The sequence below is a fragment of the Pipra filicauda genome, unplaced genomic scaffold, assembly GCF_003945595.2.
Source record: "Pipra filicauda isolate LSUMZ 115617 unplaced genomic scaffold, ASM394559v2 scaffold482_size497672_pilon, whole genome shotgun sequence".
NCBI classification, from domain to species: Eukaryota; Metazoa; Chordata; class Aves; order Passeriformes; family Pipridae; genus Pipra; species Pipra filicauda.
This window is the reverse complement of record NW_024104623.1, coordinates 474,843-497,680: the sequence shown is the minus strand read 5'-3', so window position 1 is coordinate 497,680 and position 22,838 is coordinate 474,843. Positions and strand designations below refer to the sequence as shown.

General features: G+C 63.8%; 4 protein-coding genes and 1 non-coding gene across 6 annotated transcripts; 3 read left to right on the top strand and 2 right to left on the bottom strand.

Annotated features, from left to right (window-relative positions):
• Positions 1-16: 16 nt before the first annotated feature.
• Positions 17-2,019, top strand: LOC113983722 (the record flags this gene model as incomplete). Its single annotated transcript, XM_039386429.1, is given in 5 exon segments — positions 17-147; positions 1,118-1,260; positions 1,304-1,337; positions 1,414-1,449; positions 1,451-2,019. Coding segments are annotated over 5 exon segments (441 nt in total), but the record flags the coding sequence as incomplete, so codon positions are not given.
• A 109-nt stretch (positions 2,020-2,128) lies between these two features.
• Positions 2,129-2,235, bottom strand: LOC113983734. The gene has a single exon (XR_003539198.1). It is a non-coding gene; the product is annotated as a U6 spliceosomal RNA (small nuclear RNA).
• A 380-nt stretch (positions 2,236-2,615) lies between these two features.
• On the top strand, positions 2,616-10,565 carry MED16 (mediator complex subunit 16). Its single transcript, XM_027713164.2, has 14 exons — positions 2,616-2,970; positions 3,340-3,447; positions 3,555-3,724; positions 4,271-4,702; positions 4,999-5,104; positions 5,725-5,880; positions 6,203-6,414; positions 6,640-6,846; positions 7,258-7,468; positions 7,665-7,798; positions 8,149-8,341; positions 8,584-8,800; positions 9,026-9,109; positions 9,898-10,565. The coding sequence occupies exons 1-14, from the start codon at positions 2,835-2,837 to the stop codon at positions 10,022-10,024; spliced, it is 2,493 nt and encodes an 830-aa protein (XP_027568965.1). The 5' UTR covers positions 2,616-2,834; the 3' UTR covers positions 10,025-10,565.
• A 1,374-nt stretch (positions 10,566-11,939) lies between these two features.
• On the bottom strand, positions 11,940-16,156 carry LOC113983733 (complement factor D-like). 2 transcript variants are annotated; one of them, XM_039386401.1, is made up of 6 exons: positions 15,218-16,156; positions 14,055-14,155; positions 13,700-13,853; positions 13,312-13,456; positions 12,694-12,951; positions 11,940-12,411 (listed from the first exon to the last, which is right to left on the bottom strand). In XM_039386401.1, exons 2-6 carry the CDS (start codon positions 14,119-14,121, stop codon positions 12,238-12,240), a joined length of 798 nt encoding a protein of 265 aa, XP_039242335.1. In that variant the 5' UTR covers positions 14,122-14,155; positions 15,218-16,156; the 3' UTR covers positions 11,940-12,237. The 2 variants fall into 2 exon arrangements, with proteins under 2 accessions (XP_039242335.1, XP_027568970.1); XM_027713169.2 differs by lacking the exon at positions 15,218-16,156 and having other exon boundaries at positions 14,055-14,393.
• A 315-nt stretch (positions 16,157-16,471) lies between these two features.
• Positions 16,472-20,643, top strand: PLPPR3 (phospholipid phosphatase related 3). The gene is made up of 8 exons (XM_027713165.2): positions 16,472-16,529; positions 17,121-17,261; positions 17,385-17,570; positions 17,713-17,842; positions 18,040-18,235; positions 18,341-18,398; positions 18,656-18,829; positions 19,082-20,643. Exons 2-8 carry the CDS (start codon positions 17,187-17,189, stop codon positions 20,342-20,344), a joined length of 2,082 nt encoding a protein of 693 aa, XP_027568966.2. The 5' UTR covers positions 16,472-16,529; positions 17,121-17,186; the 3' UTR covers positions 20,345-20,643.
• The last annotated feature ends 2,195 nt before the right edge of the window (positions 20,644-22,838 follow it).

The following is a 22,838-nucleotide window of genomic DNA, read 5'->3' as shown; positions in this document are numbered from 1 at the left end:
TGGCAGTAGCTCCTGGGGAGTTGGAGGCCCCTCCTCGCTGAGCCCCTGCCTCTCCTTACAGGGGACGCTGGAAGGGCTGGAGGAGGAGCTGCTGGCCTTCTTCTCTGTCACTCCCCACTCGGTCTACACAGCGCTGATGGACAACAGGTATTTCCTCAGCTCGGGGTCCTGAGCTCTGGGGTTCACTGTGTCCCGGGGCTGCCCAGTCTGCTGAGGGGCTCTGGGAGCAGATGACACTCCTTGGTCTCCCCTCAGCCAGGCTCAGGTCTCCATCTGGGGACACCCCACCTGGCCTGGTCCCCATGGAGCCCTGGGGGAGGGATGCCCTCAGGGATTCCCGTGCAGGAGCTCGTGGCACTTTGTGCTCCCCATCTGCTCCGTGGGTCCCTGGGAGGATTGAGGGCAGGGCAGCGTGTGGGACACTGTTCAAAGGCGTGTTAGCTCTAATCCCATCCCAATTTCCCCCAGCTTCGAGCGGCTCCTGCTCCACGCGCTCTGCCAGTACATGGATCTCGTCTCTGCCAGTAAGTCTTGTGTCTGCTTGTTTTTGGTTTTGATTTTGTTTTTGTTTTCCCCTTTCCTCCATCACTATCTCTCCTCTCCAGCTCAGCCTTTTCCTCCCGGCCCCACCTCGGGCTGGGGCTCACAGATAACCCCGTGCTCCACCCCCGCTGCCCGGAGCTCCCTGGGCAGCCCTGGCTGTGGCCACCAGTGCTGGGAGCACCTGAGGGGGTGGCCAGGCCCTGCTCTGCGGGGGGATTTGGGTGGCCCAAAGTGAGAGGCTGCTTGCAGGGCTCTCTCTCCTGTGGCTGCTGCCTCCTCCTAGAGAGCAGCCTGCCCTGGGCCTCCCAAGAGGTTTTGTTGCCAAGGTAGGGGAGGAGACAGACACCAGGCTCCATCCCTGCAGAGCTGCTTGTGGAAAACAGCGTGAGAGCACTGATGATGGGGAGTGAGCCCACGGTGCTGGCAGGGACACGTGGAGGCGGCTGAGGCTGGGGGGGCACAGAGCACAGGGGAGGCCATGAGCGGCAGGGGGAGGAGTGGAGGGAGGTGGCTGGGCTGGCAATGCCGTGTCTGGGGGACAGGGGTGTGCTGACTGCTCCCTCCCACCCCCCAGGTTCGGACATCGAAGGGAAACGTCAGATGAAAGTGAGCAACAAACACCGCGTGTTCCTGCCCCCCGAGCTGCTGCTCTCAGACTACCTGGGGCAGCTGAGCTGATGCCCCGAGGGCCACCCTGCCCCTCCTTCGTCCGCTCTGGCCTCCCCCAGCCCCGGGGACCCTTGGCCCTTCCCTGCTGCAGGAGGAGCAGAGCCGGGGACTCGTGGCTGTGCCCCCGGGGCTGGTGTGGGCAGGGCAGCCCTGCCCGGTACCGCTGTGGGTGCGGAGCAGGTGCCTCTCGCCCGCCCCGCTCCCCGCGCTGCCCTCCTGGAACTGTTTGTGTGTCTATTTATAACCCAGGTGTTTTTAAAAATAATCAGGCGGGGCCAACCCCCTCTGGCGCTGACGCTCGTGGGGTGATTTTGGTCCAGATTTTTCTGCGGTGAAACAGCTCCCGGCGGGTGCTGAGCCATCGCTGAGCCGGCGGAAGAGCCCGGGGGCTGCCGCGTTCCGGCGCCCACAGCCCGGGGAGGTGTCCAGGGGGGCTCCCTGTGCCCTGCCTGCACCACGGGGCTTTTTTAAGTGTAATATAGCCTGTGTTTTTTATCACGTGTGTGTATATTTACGTGTGTGCGTGCGTGTGTGTGCGCTGGGGGTTGCAGCCCCCCTCGGGGCTCTCCCTGCTTGCCCACAGCTGCCATGGGGGCAGGTGGGGCAGTTTTGGGGGGGCTCTCTGTGTCCCCTGTGTCCCGACACGTGCTTGCAAGCTGCTCGAAGGGTGTGCCCTGGGGGTCTTTGCAGGTTGCTCTGACACTGCCTGCCCTTAACTGCGGGGACTCCCGGGGAGCCCCTGGTGCCTGCTCTGCTGGAGTGACTGGGCATGGGTGCGTTCAGGAACAATAAACACGGTGCTCCCCCGCTGCGGCTCAGTGTCTTGCATGGGGCCGGGGGGCCGGGCGGGGTTGGGGGGCGTCTTGGGGGGTTCTCCTTTTGCAGTGCCCGCAAAAGGGGGGTGGGGGCAGGTGCGAAAAATATGGAACGCTTCACGAATTTGCGTGTCATCCTTGCGCAGGGGCCATGCTAATCTTCTCTGTATCGTTCCAATTTTAGTATATGTGCTGCCGAAGCGAGCACGAACCGAGGGATGCCTGCGGCAAAACTTAAAGGTCCAGGATTTAAAAATAATTAGGACAGGGTGACTGGGTGAGTTGCGGAAGGAAAGTTTTCGTAAGTCTGTTCAGATTTTCCCAATGTTTCAACGCCTCGCTGTCCTTCGATTTCTCCAGAATGCCCGAAATACGCGGGTTCTATTCGCTGTCGCTGCCCCGGGGGGTTCTGGGTAGGCGTTCATGCAAATTAGAGCCATGAGTTGGCTGCCCGGCCCCGCCCCGCTCTGAGGGCGCCGCCCCGCTGTGAGGACCCCGGCCGGGGGTGTCCGCGGCGGTGCCTGAGGCGCGGAGCGGGGCAGCCCGCGGGGGCGGGGCGGGGTCCTGGGAGCGGCGGGAGGCGGCGCGCGCCGGTGGCTGCGGCGGGACCGGGATCGGCCGGGCCGGGACCGACCGGGGATCCCCCGGGATCCCGCGGGACCTGTGTCCCCCTGGACCCTCCCCGCCCGCCGGGGCCTCGCCCGGGTCGGTCCCTGCGGGCCGTGCCCGTGTGACGGGCCGTGTGTCGCCCCAGGCAGGACCGAGCCCGTCCCGCGTCCCGGTGCCCGCCGGGGCCCGGCCGGCGGGATGGACCTGGCGTACGTGTGCGAATGGGAGAAGAAACCCAAGAGCAACCACTGCCCCTCCATCCCCCTCGTGTGCGCCTGGTCCTGCCGCAACCTCATCGCCTTCACCACCGACCTCCGCAACGAGGAGGAGAAAGGTACCGTGTTCCCGTGGAGGGCGGGGAGACCTCTGCGAGCTCCCGGAGCACCGGCAGGTCCAGGATCCTCTGGGCCGGGAGGCCGGGGCTCTGCCCTGGCCCTGGCAGGGAACGCTGCTCTGCTTTTCCTTCCATCCCTCAACCTCTGACAATGTCCAATGGGTGGTTGTTCCCTGGTTGTTCCCCTAAACCAGGACCGGCTCCACGTCGGTGTCTGGCCCCTCACTGAGTTCCCAGCACAGTTGTTATCCTGCCCAAAATCATTTATGTAAAGTATTTAATGTCTTTCCCCACATCAGTTGAGGCTCTGTGGGCTCAGAAACAGTGGCTGGTGAGGAGGGACAGGGAGTCACGTCTGTGTTCTTGCAGATCTCACCCACATGGTCCATATCATCGACACCGAGCACCCCTGGGACGTGTATTCCGTGAACTCTGGGCACACTGAGGTCATCACGTGTCTGGAGTGGGATCAGTCGGGTGAGCTGGGATCCCTCCTTGCTGTCCCTGTGTCCCAGAGCGATGGAGGGCAATTCCTGGGCGGGTTGGGCTGTTCCCCCTGTTCTCACACAGCGCTGCTGTCCCAGGCTCCAGGCTGCTCTCGGCGGATGCCGACGGACACATCAAGTGCTGGAGCATGACAGATCACTTGGCCAACAGCTGGGAGAGCACGGTGGGCAGCGTGGTGGAGGGGGACCCGGTGGTGGCCCTGTCCTGGCTGCACAACGGTGTCAAGCTGGCGCTGCACGTGGAGAAGGTTTGTCCCAGCTCCGGGGGGAACCTGGGCTGGAACACTGGCTCATGTCTTGGCAAAGGACTTGGGATCCCACCTGTGTTCTGTCTGCTCTGAGCTCCCTCATGACCTTGGCCAAGTCCGGTAGAGGAGTTTTTTGCCAAAGAGGAAAGTCGGATTCCCGGTTCCTGCTGAATTCCAATGGGGTTTAGAGCCTGGGTTTCTCTTGGCACTTTAAATGCGTTTCTCTTACTGTGGTGCCTTAATTCCGGGCTGGGACATGGAGATAGAGCAGTTCTTTCCTGACCAGTGGTAATTCAGAGGAAATGTGTTTGAGGTGCTGAGGTTTGATCCAGGGGTTTGGGCACAGGACCAACAGGGAGATGAGCTCCCTGTTCGGAAACATATCTGACTGCAGACTCCCAAAGCCCGAGGCTGCCAAGCACAAGTTCTCTGCTTCTGTTACTTTTAATTCCTGTGGTGTCCTGCAGAGATCCTGCCCCTCTCCCACGAGGAGAGCTCCACAGGCACAGAGTGCAAATGCCTCGGTTTTGCTGCCCTTTGTTACAGTCTGGAGCGTCGAACTTCGGCGAGAAGTTTTCCAGGGTGAAGTTCTCCCCGTCGCTGACGCTGTTCGGCGGGAAGCCCATGGAGGGCTGGATCGCCGTGACCATCAGTGGGCTGGTCACCGTGTCCCTCCTCAAGCCCAACGGGCAGGTGCTGACGGCCACCGAGAGCCTGTGCCGCCTGCGCTGCCGCGTGGCCTTGGCCGACGTCGCCTTCACGGGCGGGGGCAACATCGTGGTGGCCACGTCGGACGGCAGCAGCACCTCCCCCGTGCAGTTCTACAAGGTCTGTGTCAGTGTGGTGAACGAGAAGTGCAAGATCGACACCGAGATCCTGCCGTCGCTGTTCATGCGCTGCACCACGGACCCCGCGCGCAAGGACAAGTACCCGGCCATCACTCACCTCAAGTTCCTGGCTCGGGACATGTCGGAGCAGGTGAGCAGCTGCTCTTAAGGCAGGTGGGAGTTCAATGAGGAACAAGGAGGTGGCTGTTTGCTCCACCCTGGCTTCCCCAGGGGCTCTGAAGGTGACCAGCGTGTCCTGCACTGCCCTTGACGTTTTGGTGCAGCTGGAATCAGGGACCTCACCGTTACCTCCCACTGATTCCATCCTCTGCTTTTTGCTGGCGGGGCACGACCTGAGTGGGAGCGGGACCCTGGGAAGAGAGGGTGGGAATGGCAGGGGCAGTGCCCTCCCCGTTGTGACCCCCGTGCGTGGGCTCTGTTCCCCAGGTGCTGCTCTGTGCTTCCAACCAAAACAACAGCATCGTGGAGTGCTGGTCCCTGCGGAAGGAGGGCCTGCCGGTCAACAACATCTTCCAGCAGATCTCACCTGTGGGTGAGTGTCTGCGCCACGTGCTCTTAAGAACAGGAGTGTGGTCTGAGGGGAAAGGCAGGACAGGTTCTCACATCCCTTATCTCGTATATGGGGTTATCCGGAATCCCACATTTATTTTCAGGTGTTCTCAGTCACATGCTTCACTCATCTGTTTGCATCGTAGGCAGCGACTTGCTGTTTCCAGGAAGTGGTTTGGTTGTTAATTTTGCAGCCATCCTTCCTGCTGGGAGCAGAGCCTCCCAAAGGACCAGGGTTGGGCAGCAGAGCTGCAATAACCCCCTGCCCAGGCTGCCTGGGCTCCACCCGATCTCAGATAGAACAGAATCAATCAGGGCAGTGTGTTTGGTGAAACAGAAAGGATTGTTATGCATAAGGATTCTCTAATCACCCCCAGCAGAGCCTTCCATGAGGGGAGATTTGGCAAAACAAGTTGTTTGTATAATTCAGGAAAAAAAATAGGGAAATACAAGGGAAACATATGGGAAGTATATGGGGAATATACTGGTCTGGTGGAATGAAGTGCTTGGTCTGTGATCCTGCTTGGTTGGAGAGTGTGGGCAGAAACGGGGGATTTGATCTCTTAGGGACAGATGTCTCGCTTACTTGCCTATTTTCCCCAGTGGGAGACAAGCAGCCCATGATCCTGAAGTGGAGGATCCTGTCTGCCACCAATGACCTGGACCGGGTGTCGGCCGTGGCACTGCCAAAGCTGCCCATCTCCCTGACCAACACGGATCTGAAGGTGGCAAATGACACCAAATTCTTTCCTGGGTTGGGTAAGGAGTTCCTGTTGTCTTAAATACATGGCTTTTGTCTGAAACTTAAACTTCTGAGCTGTACCTGAAGTAAAAATGGGAGCAGAGCCTGTGGAATGCTCATGCAGAACTTTCAAAGGCATGATGTCTTCCCAGCCATCCCGTTGTGTTTCCATGGGAAGAGGTGTATCTCTGTGAAATGCAGACGTGGGGCCTGGGAGCCCCCAGCCCTTTGACTGCTCCTCGTTGCCACGTGGACTTCGATGGTGGCCAGAGCTTCGGGCGAGGGCTGTGCCGTGCTGGGAGAGCCGCTGGCTCAGCCTCGGTTGTCTCCTGTCCCCAGGCCTGGCCTTGGCTTTCCACGATGGCAGCGTGCACATCGTGCACCGGCTGTCCCTGCAGATGATGGCCGTGTTCTACGGCTCCTCCTCGCAGCGCCCCGTGGACGAGCCGTCCCTCAAGCGCCCACGCACTGCGGGGCCCCTCGTGCACTTCAAGGCCATGCAGCTCTCCTGGACCTCGCTGGCCCTGGCCGGCGTGGACAGTCACGGCAAGGTTGGTGCTCTCTTATGGCTGGGTTAGTTCTCATCCAGGCTCTCCAGGTGATGATGGGTCACTCAGAAAATGCTGGGAATTCCAGCTGTGCGATCCATGTTAGATGGGAAGGGATGTACCCCATGGCTGCAGGAATTGTTGCTGTGTCAGGAGTGGCCCTGTAGCTTTGTTGGATGTTTTCAAGGTCATTCCTGATGCCAGTGTTCCTTTTCCTCCTCCCTTTAGCTGAGCATGCTCCGCATCTCCCCCTCCATGGGCCACGTGCTGGACATGAACATGTCCCTGCGGCACTTGCTGTTCCTGTTGGAGTACTGCATGGTGACCGGCTACGACTGGTGGGACATCCTGCTCCATGTCCAGCCCAGCATGGTCCAGAACCTGGTGGAGAAGCTGCACGAGGAGTACATGCGCCAGAACGCGGCCCTGCAGCAGGTCGGTGGGCAGGAGCTCTGGGCTCACCTCGAGGGTGGGCACGGGGGGGCTCAGGGACTGGGAGTGGGGAGCAGCCAGTGCCACTCCTGGGGAGACAGGCGGCCCTGCTCTGCTGTGCTCTCTGAGTGCCTGGCTCAGGCAGTGCTGGAGCTGGGACGGGCTTCCACGTTAGCAGTGTTTTCTGTCACTGGCATCAGCGGGTCTCTACCTGGAGAGACTTCGGGGGAGATGGTGAAGTCTATTTTTGGCAGACTCTGGGAACAGCAGCATTCACGTGCACAATGTTCATTATTCCTGTCACTCCTGTGGCAGAAACTGAGAGCAGAAAATAAAGCAGCAGCAGCAGCTTTAATGAGCTTATGCTAATTCTGCCTTTCCCTGTGCATTTTGCTGCATCTCCCCGTCGCCCAGGTCCTCTCCACACGCATCGTCGCCATGAAGGCGTCGCTGTGCAAACTCTCCTCCAGCACCATCGCCCGTGTGTGTGACTACCACGCCAAGCTCTTCCTCATCGCCATCAGCTGCACCCTGAAATCGCTGCTGCGCCCCCACTTCCTCAACACCCCGGACAAGAGCCCCGGGGACCGGCTCACCGAGATCTGCTCCAAGATCACCGATGTAGGTACTGACAGCTCACGGCATCCCACACTGCCTTCCCAGCGTTTGGGGTTGGATTGTTCCCCATCGTTCAATACAAAGTGCCACAGTGTCTTAGCAACTCCTAGGTTTGAGGAGGAAGAGGAGGGTGACCTCCCTGGGGAGGATTTGAGGTTTGGATCCATCTTCCTGAGCCAGGTGATGTCTCGCTTCTGTTCTAGACATTGACAAGGTGATGATTAACCTGAAGACAGAAGAGTTTGTCCTAGAGATGACAACATTGCAGTCCCTGCAGCAGCTCATCCAGTGGGTGGGGGATTTTGTGCTCTATCTCCTGGCCAGCCTTCCCAACCAGGTGAGACCTGGCGTCCCAGGAACAGACCGAGGGGGTGCAAACACCCGTGGGCAGTGTTGGGGAGTTTTAACCAGGACCACATGTCCCTGTGGGGTGTGGGAGGTGCTGGGAAGGAGTGTGAGGATCAGCAGAATTAGGGAAGGGCCCCTCCCGTGCCCACTGGGGGCCGGTGACGCAGTGACCGGCAGCACGGTACCCACAGGACTCAGGGAACTGATGCAGCTCTGCAGACCTCCCGCATCCCTGGCGGCGGGTGCTGTGGGGTGAGTGCTGCTGGAAACAGGAGCTGTGTGGGTGCAGAGCGCTGGCTGGGGCGGGTGTGACCCCCCCACGCCGCCGTCCCTCGGCAGGGCTCCCCGGTGCGCCCCGGGCACAGCTTCCTGCGCGACGGCGCGTCCCTCGGCATGTTCCGGGAGCTGATGGTGGTGATCCGCATCTGGGGGCTGCTGAAGCCCAGCTGCCTCCCCGTGTACACGGCGACCTCCGACACCCAGGACAGCATGTCCCTGCTCTTCCGGCTCCTGACCAAGCTCTGGCTGTGCTGTGAGTGTGACCAGTTCCCTGAACAGTAATTCCTGCCTCGGTGGGGCTGGTGCGTGCAAGGACTGACTGTGGGACGTGACTCCAAGGGGGTCTGGTGCCTTCGGAAAGGGCAAGTGCAGCTGCCAGGGTTATTGTTTTCCGGGCTGTCTTGGCAGTGGAGGAGGAGGGTGCACGCAGCTCTCTGGAGCTCTGAAGCAGGATTGTAAAAGTGTCGTTGGTTCTTTGCTTCATTTTCCATACAGGTCGTGAGGAAAATCACATCACGGAGCCTGACGATGCCCTGATCGACGAGTGCTGCCTCCTGCCCAGCCAGCTGCTCATTCCCAACATCGACTGGCTGCCCATCAACGACGGCATCATCAGCAAGCTGCAGAACAAGCAGCTGGTCCGGCTGCAGTTCGGGAAGGCTCCTGGGCTCGTTGGCCACACTGTCTCTTCCCAGTTCGATGCCTTTGTCAGGTACAGACATGTGGAACGAGTGGGTGCTGTGGTGAGAAGGGGTGTTGCAGGCGTTGCGGTCTCTTGGCAGCTCTGTGGTTTGGGACACCTGGGGGTTTGACTTGTCCTCTTGCTGGATTGACCCAAGAGCAGTTTATCCTCTCTGCTCGAATCCAAATGCAGCTCCCTGTCCTGGGAGCTGCCTGTGGAAAGTGACACTGGGCAAGTCCTGTTTTCCCTCCCCAGGGCCCCCGGACAGCCCAAAATTGACCACCTGAGGCGGCTGCACCTGGGCGCGTACCCGACGGAGGAGTGCAAGTCCTGCACCAGGTGAGTGACACAGGTGTCACTGCTCTGTGCACCTGGGCTTGGGCAGCACTCACAGTCCTGGGTGCCCTTCAGGAGCTCTCTGAGGCTGGTTATGGCTGTGGCTAAGATGTCCCCAACCTGGGAAACTCGGGGCATTATCAGAGAGTGGCCTCTCTGTGGCCTGGCCCTTGGGTTAAAAATCAAACAGATGAGATTTAAGTTCATAAATTAACAATCTGGTCAGTGGAGCCAAAATCGGGCCTGGAGGAGTCTCTATAGTGACTCCTTTATATGATTCCCAGTTCTGCAGGGCTGGTCCTTAAAGCACCTGTGTGCTTGGAGTGGGGCTGGGGGGAGGAACCACCCAGCACCCCTGCTCCCAGTTTGGGGTTGTCTTTCCACCCAGGCTCGCATTTCGTGCTGGCCTCCTCATCCACCCTCACGGGAGAGCCTGGATTTCAGGATAATGGCTCAGGGAAAAAACATCCATCTAGTCATGTGATTGAATTAGCTTTAATTACTGGGTTTAATAGAAAGCCTCTGTAGCACATCATTTTTGTGAGATGACTGTTTCATGTGTAAACAGCAGCTGGGGCTGTTCCGCGCCAGGCTCCGGCTCCAGGAGGGCCCTCAGCAGGATTGTTGCTCGCTGGTTTCAGCTGGTTTTGGTGCTCTCAAGAGTCACCTGCAGATGACAGGAGCTGGTTTCCCCCGTGGGTGGCCCCACTCCTGCGTGATCCGTGCAGCAGCCCAGCAGCCCTGGCTCTTGGGGCCCCCCTGGGCTGGCTGCACCCCCCGTGTCCCCCCAGGTGCGGCTGCGTCACGATGCTGAAGTCGCCCAACAAGGTGACAGCGGTGAAGCAGTGGGAGCAGCGCTGGATCAAGAACTGCCTGTGCGGGGGGCTGTGGAGGAAGATGCCCCTCAGCTACTCCTGAGCCCTTCCTGGGGCACAGTGGGGGCCAAGAGCTGTGTGGGGCTCCCTCCATGGAGGGGTCGTGACAAGGGCACAGCAGCTCCTCTCCTGGAACAAACTGCTGCCACTCTGCCTTGCTGAGCTGTGCTGGAAAACGGAGTGGAGGGAGCTCTTCTTTTCCAGGGAAGAGCTGGAAGGCAATGCCAGGGGTTTCCCCATCATTTGGGGCCTGGGAGGGGAGAGCCTGGCTGTGTGTCAGGGCTGTGCTGGCGGAGCACTCTGGGCAGAGAGAGATGACAGGGTGGCTGGGGGGAAACAAGGTCCCAAGTGTGGCGAACAAACACCTGGTTCTTCATATCCATCCTGTGCTTCTGGCTGCTTGAGAAGTGCCACGTGGGCTGGGCACTCCTGGGCCTTGAGCAGATCTGCCCCTCTGGCAGGAGCTGTCGCCTGCATGCCCATCGGTGTTGGATCAGAGCAGGAACACGAGTGCTGCTGCCTGGAATGAACCCCCCTTTGGCTCTTGCTGCTGTAAATAAAAACTCCCATAATTTTGTACAGAACATGTGGTTTGTTTCTGTGGTGTGACGTGGCCACCCAGTGCAGGGCCAGGGCAAGGGAGCCATGGGAAAGCCCCCAGTGCATCTGTCAGGAAAAGAGCTGCCAGGGGCAGGGGAAATGGATGTTTTCAAGGTCAATGCCACATCCTTAGGGACACGTGAGTAGAAAACATGAAATCCTTGGGGTTGGGTAAGTCTCCAGCTTCGGGCAACGCCAGACACTTGAGCGGGTCGGAGGAGGAGCGTTCGTGATGCAGCCGAAAATCCTGTTGGACTTTTGCCCTCCCGTGGCCCCCCTGGCTGCTGCTGCACTGGACGGGAAATCACAACCTCCTGGGCCAGGGAGGCTGTGCCTGCGGAGCCCCGGCCCTTTGGGGGTCAGGTGGGTGACTTGGGCCTGCTCTGTTCCCCAGGGTCCTTCAGCTCTTAGGGAGGAGAGCCTGGAGCCTCCAGCTGTCCTGCGTCCCAACCAGCCAATTTCATGTCCTCACACACCCTTCAGGGGAAGCAGTGAGCCAGTTTTTGTACATTCCTTCTGGAACTGCATTTTCATTATTATTATTGAGAACTGGAGCTGGTGACAGAGAGCTCATTCCCCAAACTCCAGTGAATGTTTCACTGCACAGAGCTGGACGAGCTGTACAGAGCTTTCCCCCTCGCTGTTCTGCTGGTTATTAAGGACAATCAAATGTCTAATTAGGAAACTGCACCTTGTTAAGGCTCTTTTCCCCTGTAAGTAAAACTCAACCAAGGCCCTTTGTTAGTCTCTTTTTCTCAGAGAACAGGTTTGGGGTTATTTAATATTTGCTTGGGACCAGGGAGCAGCAGCACAGCGCTGGGATGGAGCAGGGGGATGGAGCAGGGGAACAGACATTCATGTCCCACCCACCATGGAGCTCCCAGGATGGGACTGGAAGGGTCTGGCAGTGCCCTGGGCCATGCTGCTGCCCCGCTCCCATCCCTTGTGCCTTGGCCCCGCTCCCTCCAAGGACTGGGGAGTTTGGAGAATGAAGGTCTGGGGGGGGGACATGAGACAAGGACCAGGGTTATGGTGGGAAGATGGGGCTGTGCCTCGCCCTGCTTCTCGGCTCCTGGGACAAGAGGGACCCAGTGAGAGTCCTGTTGGGTCCCAGCACAGATCCCTCTGTAGGAGCTGGAGCAACTGCTGCTGTATCAGCAACAGGCAGGTTCTGCTTTCCCAAATGTTCACACAATGACCCCACAGGAGGTCCCGGCTGTGGACCTTATCATGGCCACACCGCAGGATGTGTCCCCTGCTCCCACCCGAGGCCACACAGTCCCCAGGGGCTCAATCTCCACATCTCCCACCCCATGTACAGCTCCCCTCAGTGGGGGGCTCCTGCACAGACTCCCAGCTCTGCAGAAGTCATCATCACTTTATTGCAGCGATCGTGGGCAGCGTTTCGGGCACCTTCAGCAAAGCCTGTGGGGGACTGTGACCCCCCATCCTCCCCCAGCCGGGCCCTGTGCTTTGCAAGTAGGGACCCAGGGACCCCCTTCCCTGGTTCCTTGCCGTCCCCTCCTGCTGTGGGGGGACGCTCCGGGAGCGGGGTGGGCGGTGGGAGCCCCTGGTGTGCAGCGGGGCAGCGGCGTGGGTGCTCTGGCCGTGCTGGCAGCAGCAAGCCGTGGCGTGGAGCAGGTCCCCGGGGTCCCCTCAGCGAGTGTCCCCCTCCCCATCGGCGGAGGCCATGACGCCGTCGATCCAGGCCGCGTACGGGGCCAGGCGGGTGTAGATGGCCGGTTTCTTGTAGTTGCCGCAGACGCGGGAGCCGGCGGTGACCAGTCCCTCGGCCACCCCTCCACAGACCAGGGGGCCACCAGAGTCTCCCTGCAGGACCAAGGCTCGTCAGCACGGCCAAGGGTTTGCTGGGATGCCCCAGCCCATCTCCCATCCCTGATTGCTGTCTCCAGGCTCCTTTGAGCTGCCCTGCAGTGGCCAGCACAGGGTACGGAGCCCCTCACCTCAGGGACGTGACCCCCTCCTGCCCCGCTGCCCCGGCCTCTCCCAGGCTGTGGAAATTCTCCTGCCTTGCCCTCTCCCGGCCCCCCCGGGGTGGTTGGCAGCCCCAGCCCGAGGGTCCAGCCACGGGCCCACGGAGGCAGGCAGTACCTTGCAGGTGTCCCTCCTGCGGGAGTCGGTGCACATCATGTTGTTGGTGATGGTGCCGTCGTGGCGCGTGCGGTGGTTGCAGACGTCGCGGCTGATCACCGGCCGCTCCACCTGCTGCAGCCTGTCGGGCCTCCTCCCGCTGTGGCTGGTGATGCCCCATCCCGCCACCTCGCACACCGTGTCGGGCGCCACGTCCCTGTCCTCCCGCTGGAACGGCAGCACCTGCACGTCCGCGTTCAGCTCCGCTTTCTCCTCCAGCTGCCACCAAGCGAGAGGGGACGCGGGTCAGGGGGGCAGCTGTGCCACGATCCAGCAAGGCAGGGCAAGCCCAGCCCTGACCCCGGGATCACCCCAGGCCTGGCCACGCTCAGGGCTTTGCCTCCTGACCAGAGCCCCAGGGTGCAGCCAGAGACCAGAGCTGGAGCCACGAGGAAGATGGAGGCATTTGGATGCAGCTCAAAGGGATAGTCCCATGGGACAGGGAGGAAGGCACAGGGGAATCAGGCCCAGCATGACCTTGAGGGTTTTCTCTGGCCTCAATCAGTGACCCCGGAGGGTCCCAAGGGACAGCGGGATTTGCAGGAGTGGGGAGGAGGGTCCCAGTGGCCCCAAGCCCACCTGGAGGAGGAGGAGGTCGTCCTTGTTGTTGTGCTTGTTGCTGCCGGGGTGGGGGAACTGGGCACGCACCCGGTACAGGCGTTTGTGGGGCTCCTGCTCCGTGAGCGAGTGTGCACCCAGCAGCACCTGGAAGAGTTTGTCACCCCTGGAAGAGAGTCAGAGTGTGGGACAAACGGAGTGGGGGTGTTGCTGCACCAAGCCATGGAAATGGGGTGCTTGGGGGACCAGAGAGCCCCCCAGGGGTACCAGGAGCCCCTGCAGCCCCTGCTCAGCCCTCACTGCAGATGGGATCAGAGCCCCATGCTCCGACACCAGAGTCAGGGCTGCAGAGTGGGACTTGGCCCTAGTCCAGCAGCCCCCCAGGCACGGAGCTGACCCCCCCACTCACGTCTCCTCGGTGCAGTGGGCAGCGCTCAGCACCCACTGCTCGGCGACGAGGAAGCCCCCACAGACGTGCTGCCCGTCCAGCTGCAGAGAGGCCATGAACGGCTTCAGGTGGGGCCTGGCCTCGTAGCCCCCCAGGATCCGTCCCCGAGGCTGCCCTGCGGGAGAGAGGCCCTGTCAGGTGAGGGGCACAGGGCAGTGTCACTCCCGTGGTACCCTGCTGGGTTCCTGGACCCTGTGGGTTGTGGCAGCACCTGGCTGCAGGTGGAGGCAGGAACTGGGGGGCTGGGCAGGAACCCCCCCGTGCTGGGGACGTTGCTGCCCTGGCCCCATCCCGGGGTTCAGGGGGGTGCACTCACCGTTCACTGTGGCCCCGAGCAGCAGCAGCAGCACAAGAACAAGGACGGGAGCAGGACTCAGCCCCATGGCTGTGGAGGAGCCCGGTGGTGCCTCTGCCCAGCTGGGGGGGTGTGGGAGTTTTGGGGTGCGCGGGGGCTCCGGGGTGGACGCTGCTCACCCGGGGCTGGGGCTGGGGCTCCCTTTTATGTCCAGTTTGGGATGGCGGGGGGGGCAGGAAAGGGGAGGCGAGGGAGAGCGGGGGGGTTTCCGCAGCGTGGGCCGAGTGTTTTGAAATATTCAACTTATAAAAGGGGTCAAGAGTTCTCGGTATAAACAGGGTGGGAGGAGGAAACAGCCCGGCCCAGCTGCCGGCCCTGGCACACGGCACCGGGGATTTCTGTGCCGGGGTTTTCAATGCCTAAAAAGTTCCAGCTCGTGGCACATGAAGGCTCCAGCACATTCCATCCCCCCACTCGGAGCAAGGACCCCCGCCAGGCGTGGGGGGGTCCCTGGCGGGTGCTGGGTGCCAACTCAGTGGGTGCACAGGGATGCAAACCCATCGCCTGGGTCTGCCCTCGGACTGACAAGGACAGCGGGGTCAGGGCCGCGGGGGACACCCCAACCCCGAGGGGGTTCCTGCAGGTGGGGGTTGCGGTGGTGGGAAGGGTGACGGCAGCGACAGGGGCGGTGTCCGGGATGGCGGTGGCAGCCCCGGTCCCCTCTGCCTTTCTCCCCGGTGCCACTAAGCGGAGCCACCGCCTCGGATCCCGCCCGGTCCCGGCGCGTTCCCGAGCTCCGGAGCCGCCCATCGCCCCCGCCCGGGCTCGTCCCCGGAGCCCCTCACCCCACCCCGAGGCTCCTCCGCGGGGCCTGCGCCGGGATCCCCGCCCGCCCGAGGTCACGCTGCCCTCGCCCTTTGCCTGGACAGCCACTGGCCACCGTGGCCACCCACAGCTGGGTCCGGCCGTGCTCCCGCCAGTGCAGCCAGGACCGAGCAGGGCTCCCGGGGACACCGGGCAAGGGGCTGGATCTCACCGCCCCCCTTCTCCTGCTCCCAGAGCCTCTACAGCTCCGAGCTGCCGTGCTCCCTTTGTCTGGTGGCACAGACGCTCCATCCCCCCGACTCTCGACCCCCCGGCCCCCCACGCTGACGGACCCCCCGGCAGCAGCCGGACAGACTCACCAGTGAGGAGGGGGCCGGGCACGGGGGGGCCCCAGGGACTCAGGGGTCCCTCTGCGGGGGCAGCTTCGCGTCCCCCTGTCCCCACGTGCTGGTGGCACATGGCGGGCGGGGGTCGGAGCACGCGGTGGTGTGGTCGTCGCTCAGCCTGGGGATTTTCTGCAGGGAGAGCGGCTTAATTGCGGCTTCCAGGGATTCGGGATTTAGATGTTAAATACGCCTGGAGATTTCTGCCCACTTAGGGCCAAAAATGGAACAAGGGCAGCTTGTGGGGCCACACAGAGCCTGGATGGGACCAGGAGCGGGTGGGCGGGGGGTGTGCAGCGGCCGAGTGTGGGGTACAGGGAACGGGAGATGGGGTGGGGTGCAGGGAATGGGGTGTGGGGAGGGGTACTGGGTAGAGCACGGCCGGGATCCACTGCAGGTGGAGGGGGCAAGGACAGACGGGGCCAGGGTGCCACCCCCTCCCGAGAGGTGCCAGGAGTCCCCGGGGAACAAAGAGAGCTGCACCCACTTCCTCAGGTCCAAGTTAGAGACACAAGGCTCCTGCTGAGGGTGACTCCCGGCACCGTCCCCGGGGCTCCTCGTGACCGCGGGCCCAGGACTCGACCCGAGTCCCTCCCGAAGCCCCTGGGTGTCACGGGCAGGGCAGGTGCCCCCCACCAACAGAGCCAGGTGGGTGTCGGGGGGTGGCAGAGCTCCGGGGGGTTCGGTGTGGCGGTCACACCCCCCCCCCCCGTGCTGCGGGACTCCCGCTTCGGCACCTCCCGGGTCTCCGCAGCCCCAGGGCGAGGGAGGGGGCTCTGCAGGGCAGGAGACTCCTCGGGTCGGGGGTCAGCACCCCTCAGGCAGCACAGGGCGGGAAGGGTCGATCGGGGCCCGGCAGTAGAGGGAGCCCCGGGGGGCGGTGGCCCCGGGACCCCCCGGTTCCCCTCGGTGCCCGGGCAGGGTCCGGGGTGCGGAGCGGCGCCCGGCGAGGTCGGTCCCGCTGCTGCCTCGGCCCCGCCCGGCCCTTTGTTTCGCCTCGACCCCCCCAGACCTCCCGAGATCCCTCCAGACCCCCTTAGATGCCCCTCCCTGGCCCGACGGGGGCTCGATGGGGGCTCGGCGCCCCAGGAGGGGCCGGGGGCGGCGGCGCGGGGCGGGGAGCGGCGGGCGGGGGAGGAGGAGGAGAAGGAGGAGGAGGAGGAGGACGCGGGGGCGGAGGAAGCTGCCGCTCCCCGCGCTCCGCCGAGGCAGGAGCATCCCGGATCCCGGGGACCCCCCAGCTGCCACCGCGCCCCCCGCCCCGCTGCGCCCCGGGGCCGCCTCTGAGGTGAGTGGGGGGCACAGTCCGGCACAAAGGGCCGCTCCTCCCTCCCCCGACACCTCCTTCCATCCCCCGGCCCCGGCCCCGACCCCCGCCCGCGGCTGCGGCACGGTCCCTGCGAAGGGGGGGTTCCCCACTGCGCCCCCCGCCCTCCCGGTCATATTCCCGATTAATCCCCCATTATTGTCCCCCCCCGTTATGACGCCCCCGCCGTTCCCCCCCGTCGCTCCATCCCCCTTATGCTCCCCCTCATTTCGCAGCCCGGGCTCAGTGCGGTCTCAGGGGTTGGGGCCGGGGGGGCCGGGGACCCCCATCCCCGGCCCGGCTCTGCGGGTGGCACACCCCCTCTCCACGCCCTCCGCAGCAGCCTCGCCGCCTGTCCCGGTAGTGGCCGCCTGTCGCGACAGACGAGCCTCCGCCCCACCTGTTGTCACACCCCCTGGCTCGGTCGGGCCCCCCCTCGGAGTCCTGGGGGTCCCCTGGGGGAAGCGGGACACCCCCAGTCCCGGTAGTGTCCCCCCACTGAGCGGCTGCCAAGGGCAGCGGAGCGACCAAGGGTGACCAGGGGTGACCCGGGGTGCCTGTTCCCCCCCACAGGGTGACACTTCAGCCCCACAGGGCAGAGGCACAGCCCGGTGGGCCCCCCGTGCCTGCCCCAGGACCATGATCCCCCCCAAGGAGAAGGCCCGCGCCCCCAAGGACAGCATGACTCTCCTGCCCTGCTTCTACTTCGTGGAGGTGAGTGTGGGGTGGGTGGGCACAGGGTGGGGGGCTCTGGGGGGGCTCCATCCTGGGCCCCAGCATGGCGTGTGGGGGTCTGTGTGGTGCCGTGGCTCCGTCCCCACATTCTCCCCCCCACAGCTGCCCATCGTGGCCTCGTCCATCGTGACGCTCTATTTCCTGGAGCTGACGGACCTCTTCAAACCGGCCAAGGTGGGCTTCCAGTGCCACGACCGGGCGCTGTCCATGCCCTACGTGGAGACCAACGAGGAGCTCATCCCGCTGCTGATGCTGCTCAGCCTGGCCTTCGCCGCGCCCGCCGCCTCGGTGCGTGGGGCTTGTCCGGCTGCAGGGTCGGGACAGAGCCGGGAGGGGGGTCCCGGTGCCTGGCGGTGTCCGACACCCGCGAGGCGGCTCCGCCAACAACCCAGACCCCCCAGTCCCACCTGAGCCACTGGTTCCTCCCCAGATCATGGTCGGGGAGGGCATGGTGTACTGCCTGCAGTCCCGGCTGAAGGGCCGTGCCGGTGCCGAGGGCAGCATCAACGCCGGCGGCTGCAACTTCAACTCCTTCCTGCGCCGCACCGTCAGGTTTGTGGGTACGTTGTGCCACAGCCCAGGCAGGACCTGAGGGCTGGAGGGGATGGGGGGGCACCCTGGCTGCCATAGGAGGAGCGTGGGCCCACCCAGACCCTGGACCCTTCCCAGTGCCTGTGGGTGCCCCAGGGCTGGGTGGGCCCTGGCCCGCCCCATGTGGGATGGGGGTGACCTGCTGTCCCACTCCTGCCATCCCCAGGTGTCCATGTGTTTGGGCTCTGTGCCACGGCCCTGGTGACAGACGTCATCCAGCTGGCCACTGGCTACCACGCGCCCTTCTTCCTGACCGTCTGCAAGCCCAACTACACACTGCTGGGCACCCCCTGCGATGCCAACCCCTACATCACCCAGGACATCTGCTCAGGCACCGACAAGCACGCCATCCTCTCTGCCAGGTATGTTCCAGGGGAGCCCCATGCCACGCTGCCAACCCTCCTGCCCCATGCCAACCATGTCCCCCTGCTTCTGCCCCACCCCAACCGCATCCCCTCTCCCTGCAGGAAGACCTTCCCATCCCAGCACGCGACGCTCTCGGCTTTCGCTGCCGTCTATGTGTCGGTGAGTTCCTGGCGCTGCCTGGCGCACGCTGGCTTGGGGCAGCATGAACCCTGTGCCATGGGCAACAGCGTCCCTCTCCCACTGGCACAGCTAAACTCTGCCCGACACACGTGTGCTGTGCTGGGTGTGGGTGCGTGGACACGCGTGTGCACACTGGTGTGTGTGTGCCGGGACCTGCAGTCCCACGTGCACCCAAGAACTGTCTGTGTGGCCAGGGCTGGGCCGGGGCCGTCACTAACAGCCTGTTCCTGCCCCAGATGTATTTCAATTCCATCATCTCGGACAGCACCAAACTCCTCAAGCCCATCCTGGTCTTTGCCTTTGCCATCGCCGCCGGTATCTGCGGCCTGACCCAGATCACCCAGTACCGGAGCCACCCCGCCGACGTCTACGTGGGCTTCCTGATCGGCTCCGGCATCGCCGCGTACCTGGTGTGTGCTGGTCCTGCCCCTGGGCCGGGGAGGGGGCGGGGGAGGCTGACGGGGGCCCTGTTGACCCCACGCTCTCCAGAGCAGCTGTGGCTGCCCCATCCCTGGAAGTCTTCAATGCCCGATTGGATGTGGCTTGGAAGGTGGTCTGGTGGAAAACATCCCTGCCCATGGCAGGGGGATTGGACTAGATAACCTTTAAAAATCCTTTCCAACACAAACCATTCCAGGATTATGTGATTTCCTCTTCCACAGGCTTTCCATGCTGTTGGCAACTTCCGCGCCCCGACGGAGCGGGTCCCGGTGCCGGCACCAGCCAAGGACGCGCTGCGGGCGCTGACGCAGCGGGGCCACGACTCCGTGTACCACCAGAACAAGTCGGTGAGCACTGACGAGCTGAACCCACAGGCGCGGCTGGAGGAGGCGGCACGACCAGTGCCACGGGAGAAGAATTCGCTGGGCAGCCTGAAGAGGGCCAGCGTGGACGTGGACCTGCTGGCCCCCCGCAGCCCCATGGGCAAGGAGAACATGGTGACCTTCAGCAACACCCTGCCCCGCGTCAACACGCCCTCCATGGACGACCCCGCGCGGCGCCACATGACCATCCACGTCCCCGTGGACGCCTCCCGCTCCAAGCAGCTCATCACCGAGTGGAAGCAGAAGTCACTGGAGGGCCGGAGCATGACGCTGGCAGAGGAGGCGGCCCAGGGCCGGGGCACGGGGGAGCCCAGCGAGGAGGTGCCCCCTTCCCTGTACCCCACGGTGCAGGCACGCTCGGCTGAGCGGGCGGCCATGGGGCCCCGTGTGCTCATCCAGCCCCGTCCGGGCGCCTCGCAGCTGGTGCACATCCCCGAGGAGAGCCAGGCGGGCGCTGCCGCCCCGGCCGGCAGCGGGGCGGCCGTGCGGGCCAAGTGGGTCATGGTGGCGGAAAAGGGGGGAGCGCAGCGGGTGGCCAACCCCCCACGCCTGATGCAGGTCATCGCCATGTCCAAGCAGCAGAGCCTCGTCTCTGTCACTCCCAAGCACTCAGAGACGTCCTCGTCCTCCACCAGCTCCGACTCCTCTCAGTACCGCTCGCCCTCCGAGCGGGACAGCTCCAGCATCATCACCATTGATGCCCACGCCCCCCACCACCCTGTCGTTCACCTCTCTGCTGGCAATGGGCCCTGGGAGTGGAAATCGGGGCCAAAGGGGCCAGAGGGACCAGACACCTACGAGCTGGGTGAGGTGGGGAAGGATTTCCGTGGCTTCCGCCCAGCCAAGAGCGCCGGTGTCTCCCCTGGTTCTTCTGTCAGCGACATGGAGCAGGACGAGCCGCGCTACGGCAGCCTGGCCGCCATCCCGGGGGCTGCGGGGGGCAGCGGGGAGCGGGGGGACCTGCCCCCCGAGGGGCTGCTGGCCACGGCCAGCCGCGAGTCCACGCTGCGCAGGAAGCCGGCCGAGCGGGACGGGGCGGCAGACAGCGAGGTGGACCTGTACTACAAGAAGATGCAGGCGGGCCGGAGGTTTAAGGACTGAGCCCCGGTACCTTCCTGGGGCCCCCTGCCCCGGCTCGGGGGGCTCTGTGGGGCCGGGGCCCCTCTCTGCAGGGAGCAGCAGGACAGGGTTGGCTTTGGCATCAAGCAGCGCGAGGCAGAGCACGGCCACGCCGGTCCTGAGCCAGCTGAGACATCTGCTCCCAGCCAGGCAGCTGGGGGGCTCTGCTCCCCCCCACAGCCTGCAGGGCTGTGCAACTCCAAGCACTTTGACTTTCTCTCTAACACTGGTGCTGACATTTCCGAGGGGTTATTTTATTCCAGCTCTGGAAGGGGATGTCTGTCGGGGGGTGGGGGGGACACAAATGGTGCTGACGGGCTTTGGGGGGCAATGGATCAAGGGCTCGGGCGGGGGGGAGGCTGCTGTGGGACAGCAGGCCCTGGCTTGTGGGGGGTTTGTGGGTGCTGGGGGTCCTGTGACACTGACCCCCATCCTGCGCCACTGGTTTGTGTGGGGAAGGCCGAGGGGGGCCGGTGCTGAAAGGGAGGGTCTGTCCAGGGCTGAGGCTCTGGGCACACAGAGGCTGTAAATACTGCAGGGGCTGGAGGAGAGGGGGGCACTGGGGTAGGGGCACAGGGCCCAGGGGGCAGCAGGGGCTGAGCTCTGCCCCAGGAGAGGGGTCGAGTTTTGGGGGGTATAGGGGAGGCGGTCTCCAGGCTGTGAATACATCGGGAAATGGCTGGAGCTGCTGTGGTTTGAAAAGCAAATAAACACGTGGATGTTCCCTGGCTGGGCTCCTTTGACAGGGTGTGGGCAGCTGGTCCCACGGCTGGGGGACAGGACTGGGGCTCCAGCACCCACGGGGGCTCCAGCACCCACGGGGGCTCCCAGCCCGGGGGGCTCCCAGCCTGGGGCAGCCACATCCCCCCGGAACAGGACGCTGTGCCAATGGCACCAAACTGCCACTGTCAATTGGATTAACAGTGGATATCCCAAAGCCTCTGCCTTGCAAACATATGGATTATCCACATAACCCTGACTCGGTGCTGGAAAAGCCACTCGGGATTAGCGGCAGGATTGTGGCAGCAGCTCGTGGTGTGAGGGGTTACGGGGGGCCCTGGGAGGGGACCCGGAGGGGTCCGACGCCAACCAGCAGCGGCACGAGGGGCACGAGGGCTGCGGGGCTGCCGCGTCCGGCCGCGCGGTTGACCCGGGGAGGTGACCCGGGGAGGTGACCCGGGGAGGTGACCCGGAGCCTCCGGCGAAGGTCACCAGGACAGAGGCCGCGCTCACGGCCGTCCTTGCCGCGGGCTGGGGCGGTGCGGGGGCTCCCAGCCCACCAGCCCCACTCGGCCCCGCGCTCACGGCTCACTGCGGTGCCGATGGCGTCACGCGCCGCTTCCCTCTGCCTCTGACCCAGCGGTTTCCATGGCAACTGCCAGCCCCGCACCGCTCCCGCAGCCACAGGCACCCCTCCAGCCCCACACCCGCTCCTGCACCGCTCCCCCAGCCCCCGGCCCCCCTCTCGGGCTGCCCCCCAGCAGCCGCTGCTGCATCGCTTGAGGACCCGCGGGGCCGGGAAGGAGCGGGAGCATCCTCATCCTCCATCCCCCCGCAGCAGGAAGGACTACCAGCCCCCGCCTCATCAGCTCCGGCCAGGACTCTGCCCCGGGACCACCCGTGTCCGCCTTTTCCGCCGGGAACACCCTCTGCCCCCAGCCCGTCCCCCGGGTGAGCACCAGGGAAGGGCTCCCCGGCTTCGTGACACACAAAGGGCTCAGCCGCGCCCCCGCCCCATCCCCGGGCTCGCTTTGCCCTCAGCCAGGGATCCCCCATTTGGGGCTTCTGCTTTGGCGTTTCTGCTGGCAGACAATTCCCTTTTTGTACCCAGCGGGGCCGGGGGCGCAGGGAAGGCCGGGGTTCAGGGTGTTCACTCTGCAGTGAGTTCCTTCCCGCTGCTCTGGGCAGGAGGAGCTGGAAAAGCCCTTTGGTGCAGACGTGCGCGCTCCCGCTGGAACAGCCCCGGTTTCCCTACGTCAGTTTTCCCGTTAAAGGCAGCTTCAGGGAAGTTCCCTCCACTGCCGGACACAGGCCGGGAAGAGCTCGGCAGCACGGGGGGCTCTGCCGTGGCAAGGGGTGGGACGGGATGCGGCCCCCCCGGGAGCCGCCGCCGTTCCCATGGGGACCCCGTCCATGGCCATCGCTGCCCCATCGATCCTTCAGCAGCCGATCAGCGTCCAAGGGGCCCAGAATGGATGCAAAGCCTGGGCTGGACCCCAGAGAACTCGGGGAACCGACCCAGGAGCAATGATCCTGCTCACTCCTGCGGGGCAGCAACACAGCCCGCTCGGTCCAGCTTTCACATGTGCACCGAGCCCAGGAGGGGCAGCTGCTACAAATCCCATCAGACTTTCGAGGAGCAACAGTGGTCCCCTTCAGCAGTCCCTGGCTCCAGCAAGACCCCCTGGGTAACCCTGGGGCCCAAGGCCTGTGGAGTGTGCTGGAGCCTAATGCTGGCTGAGCACAGAGGGACAGG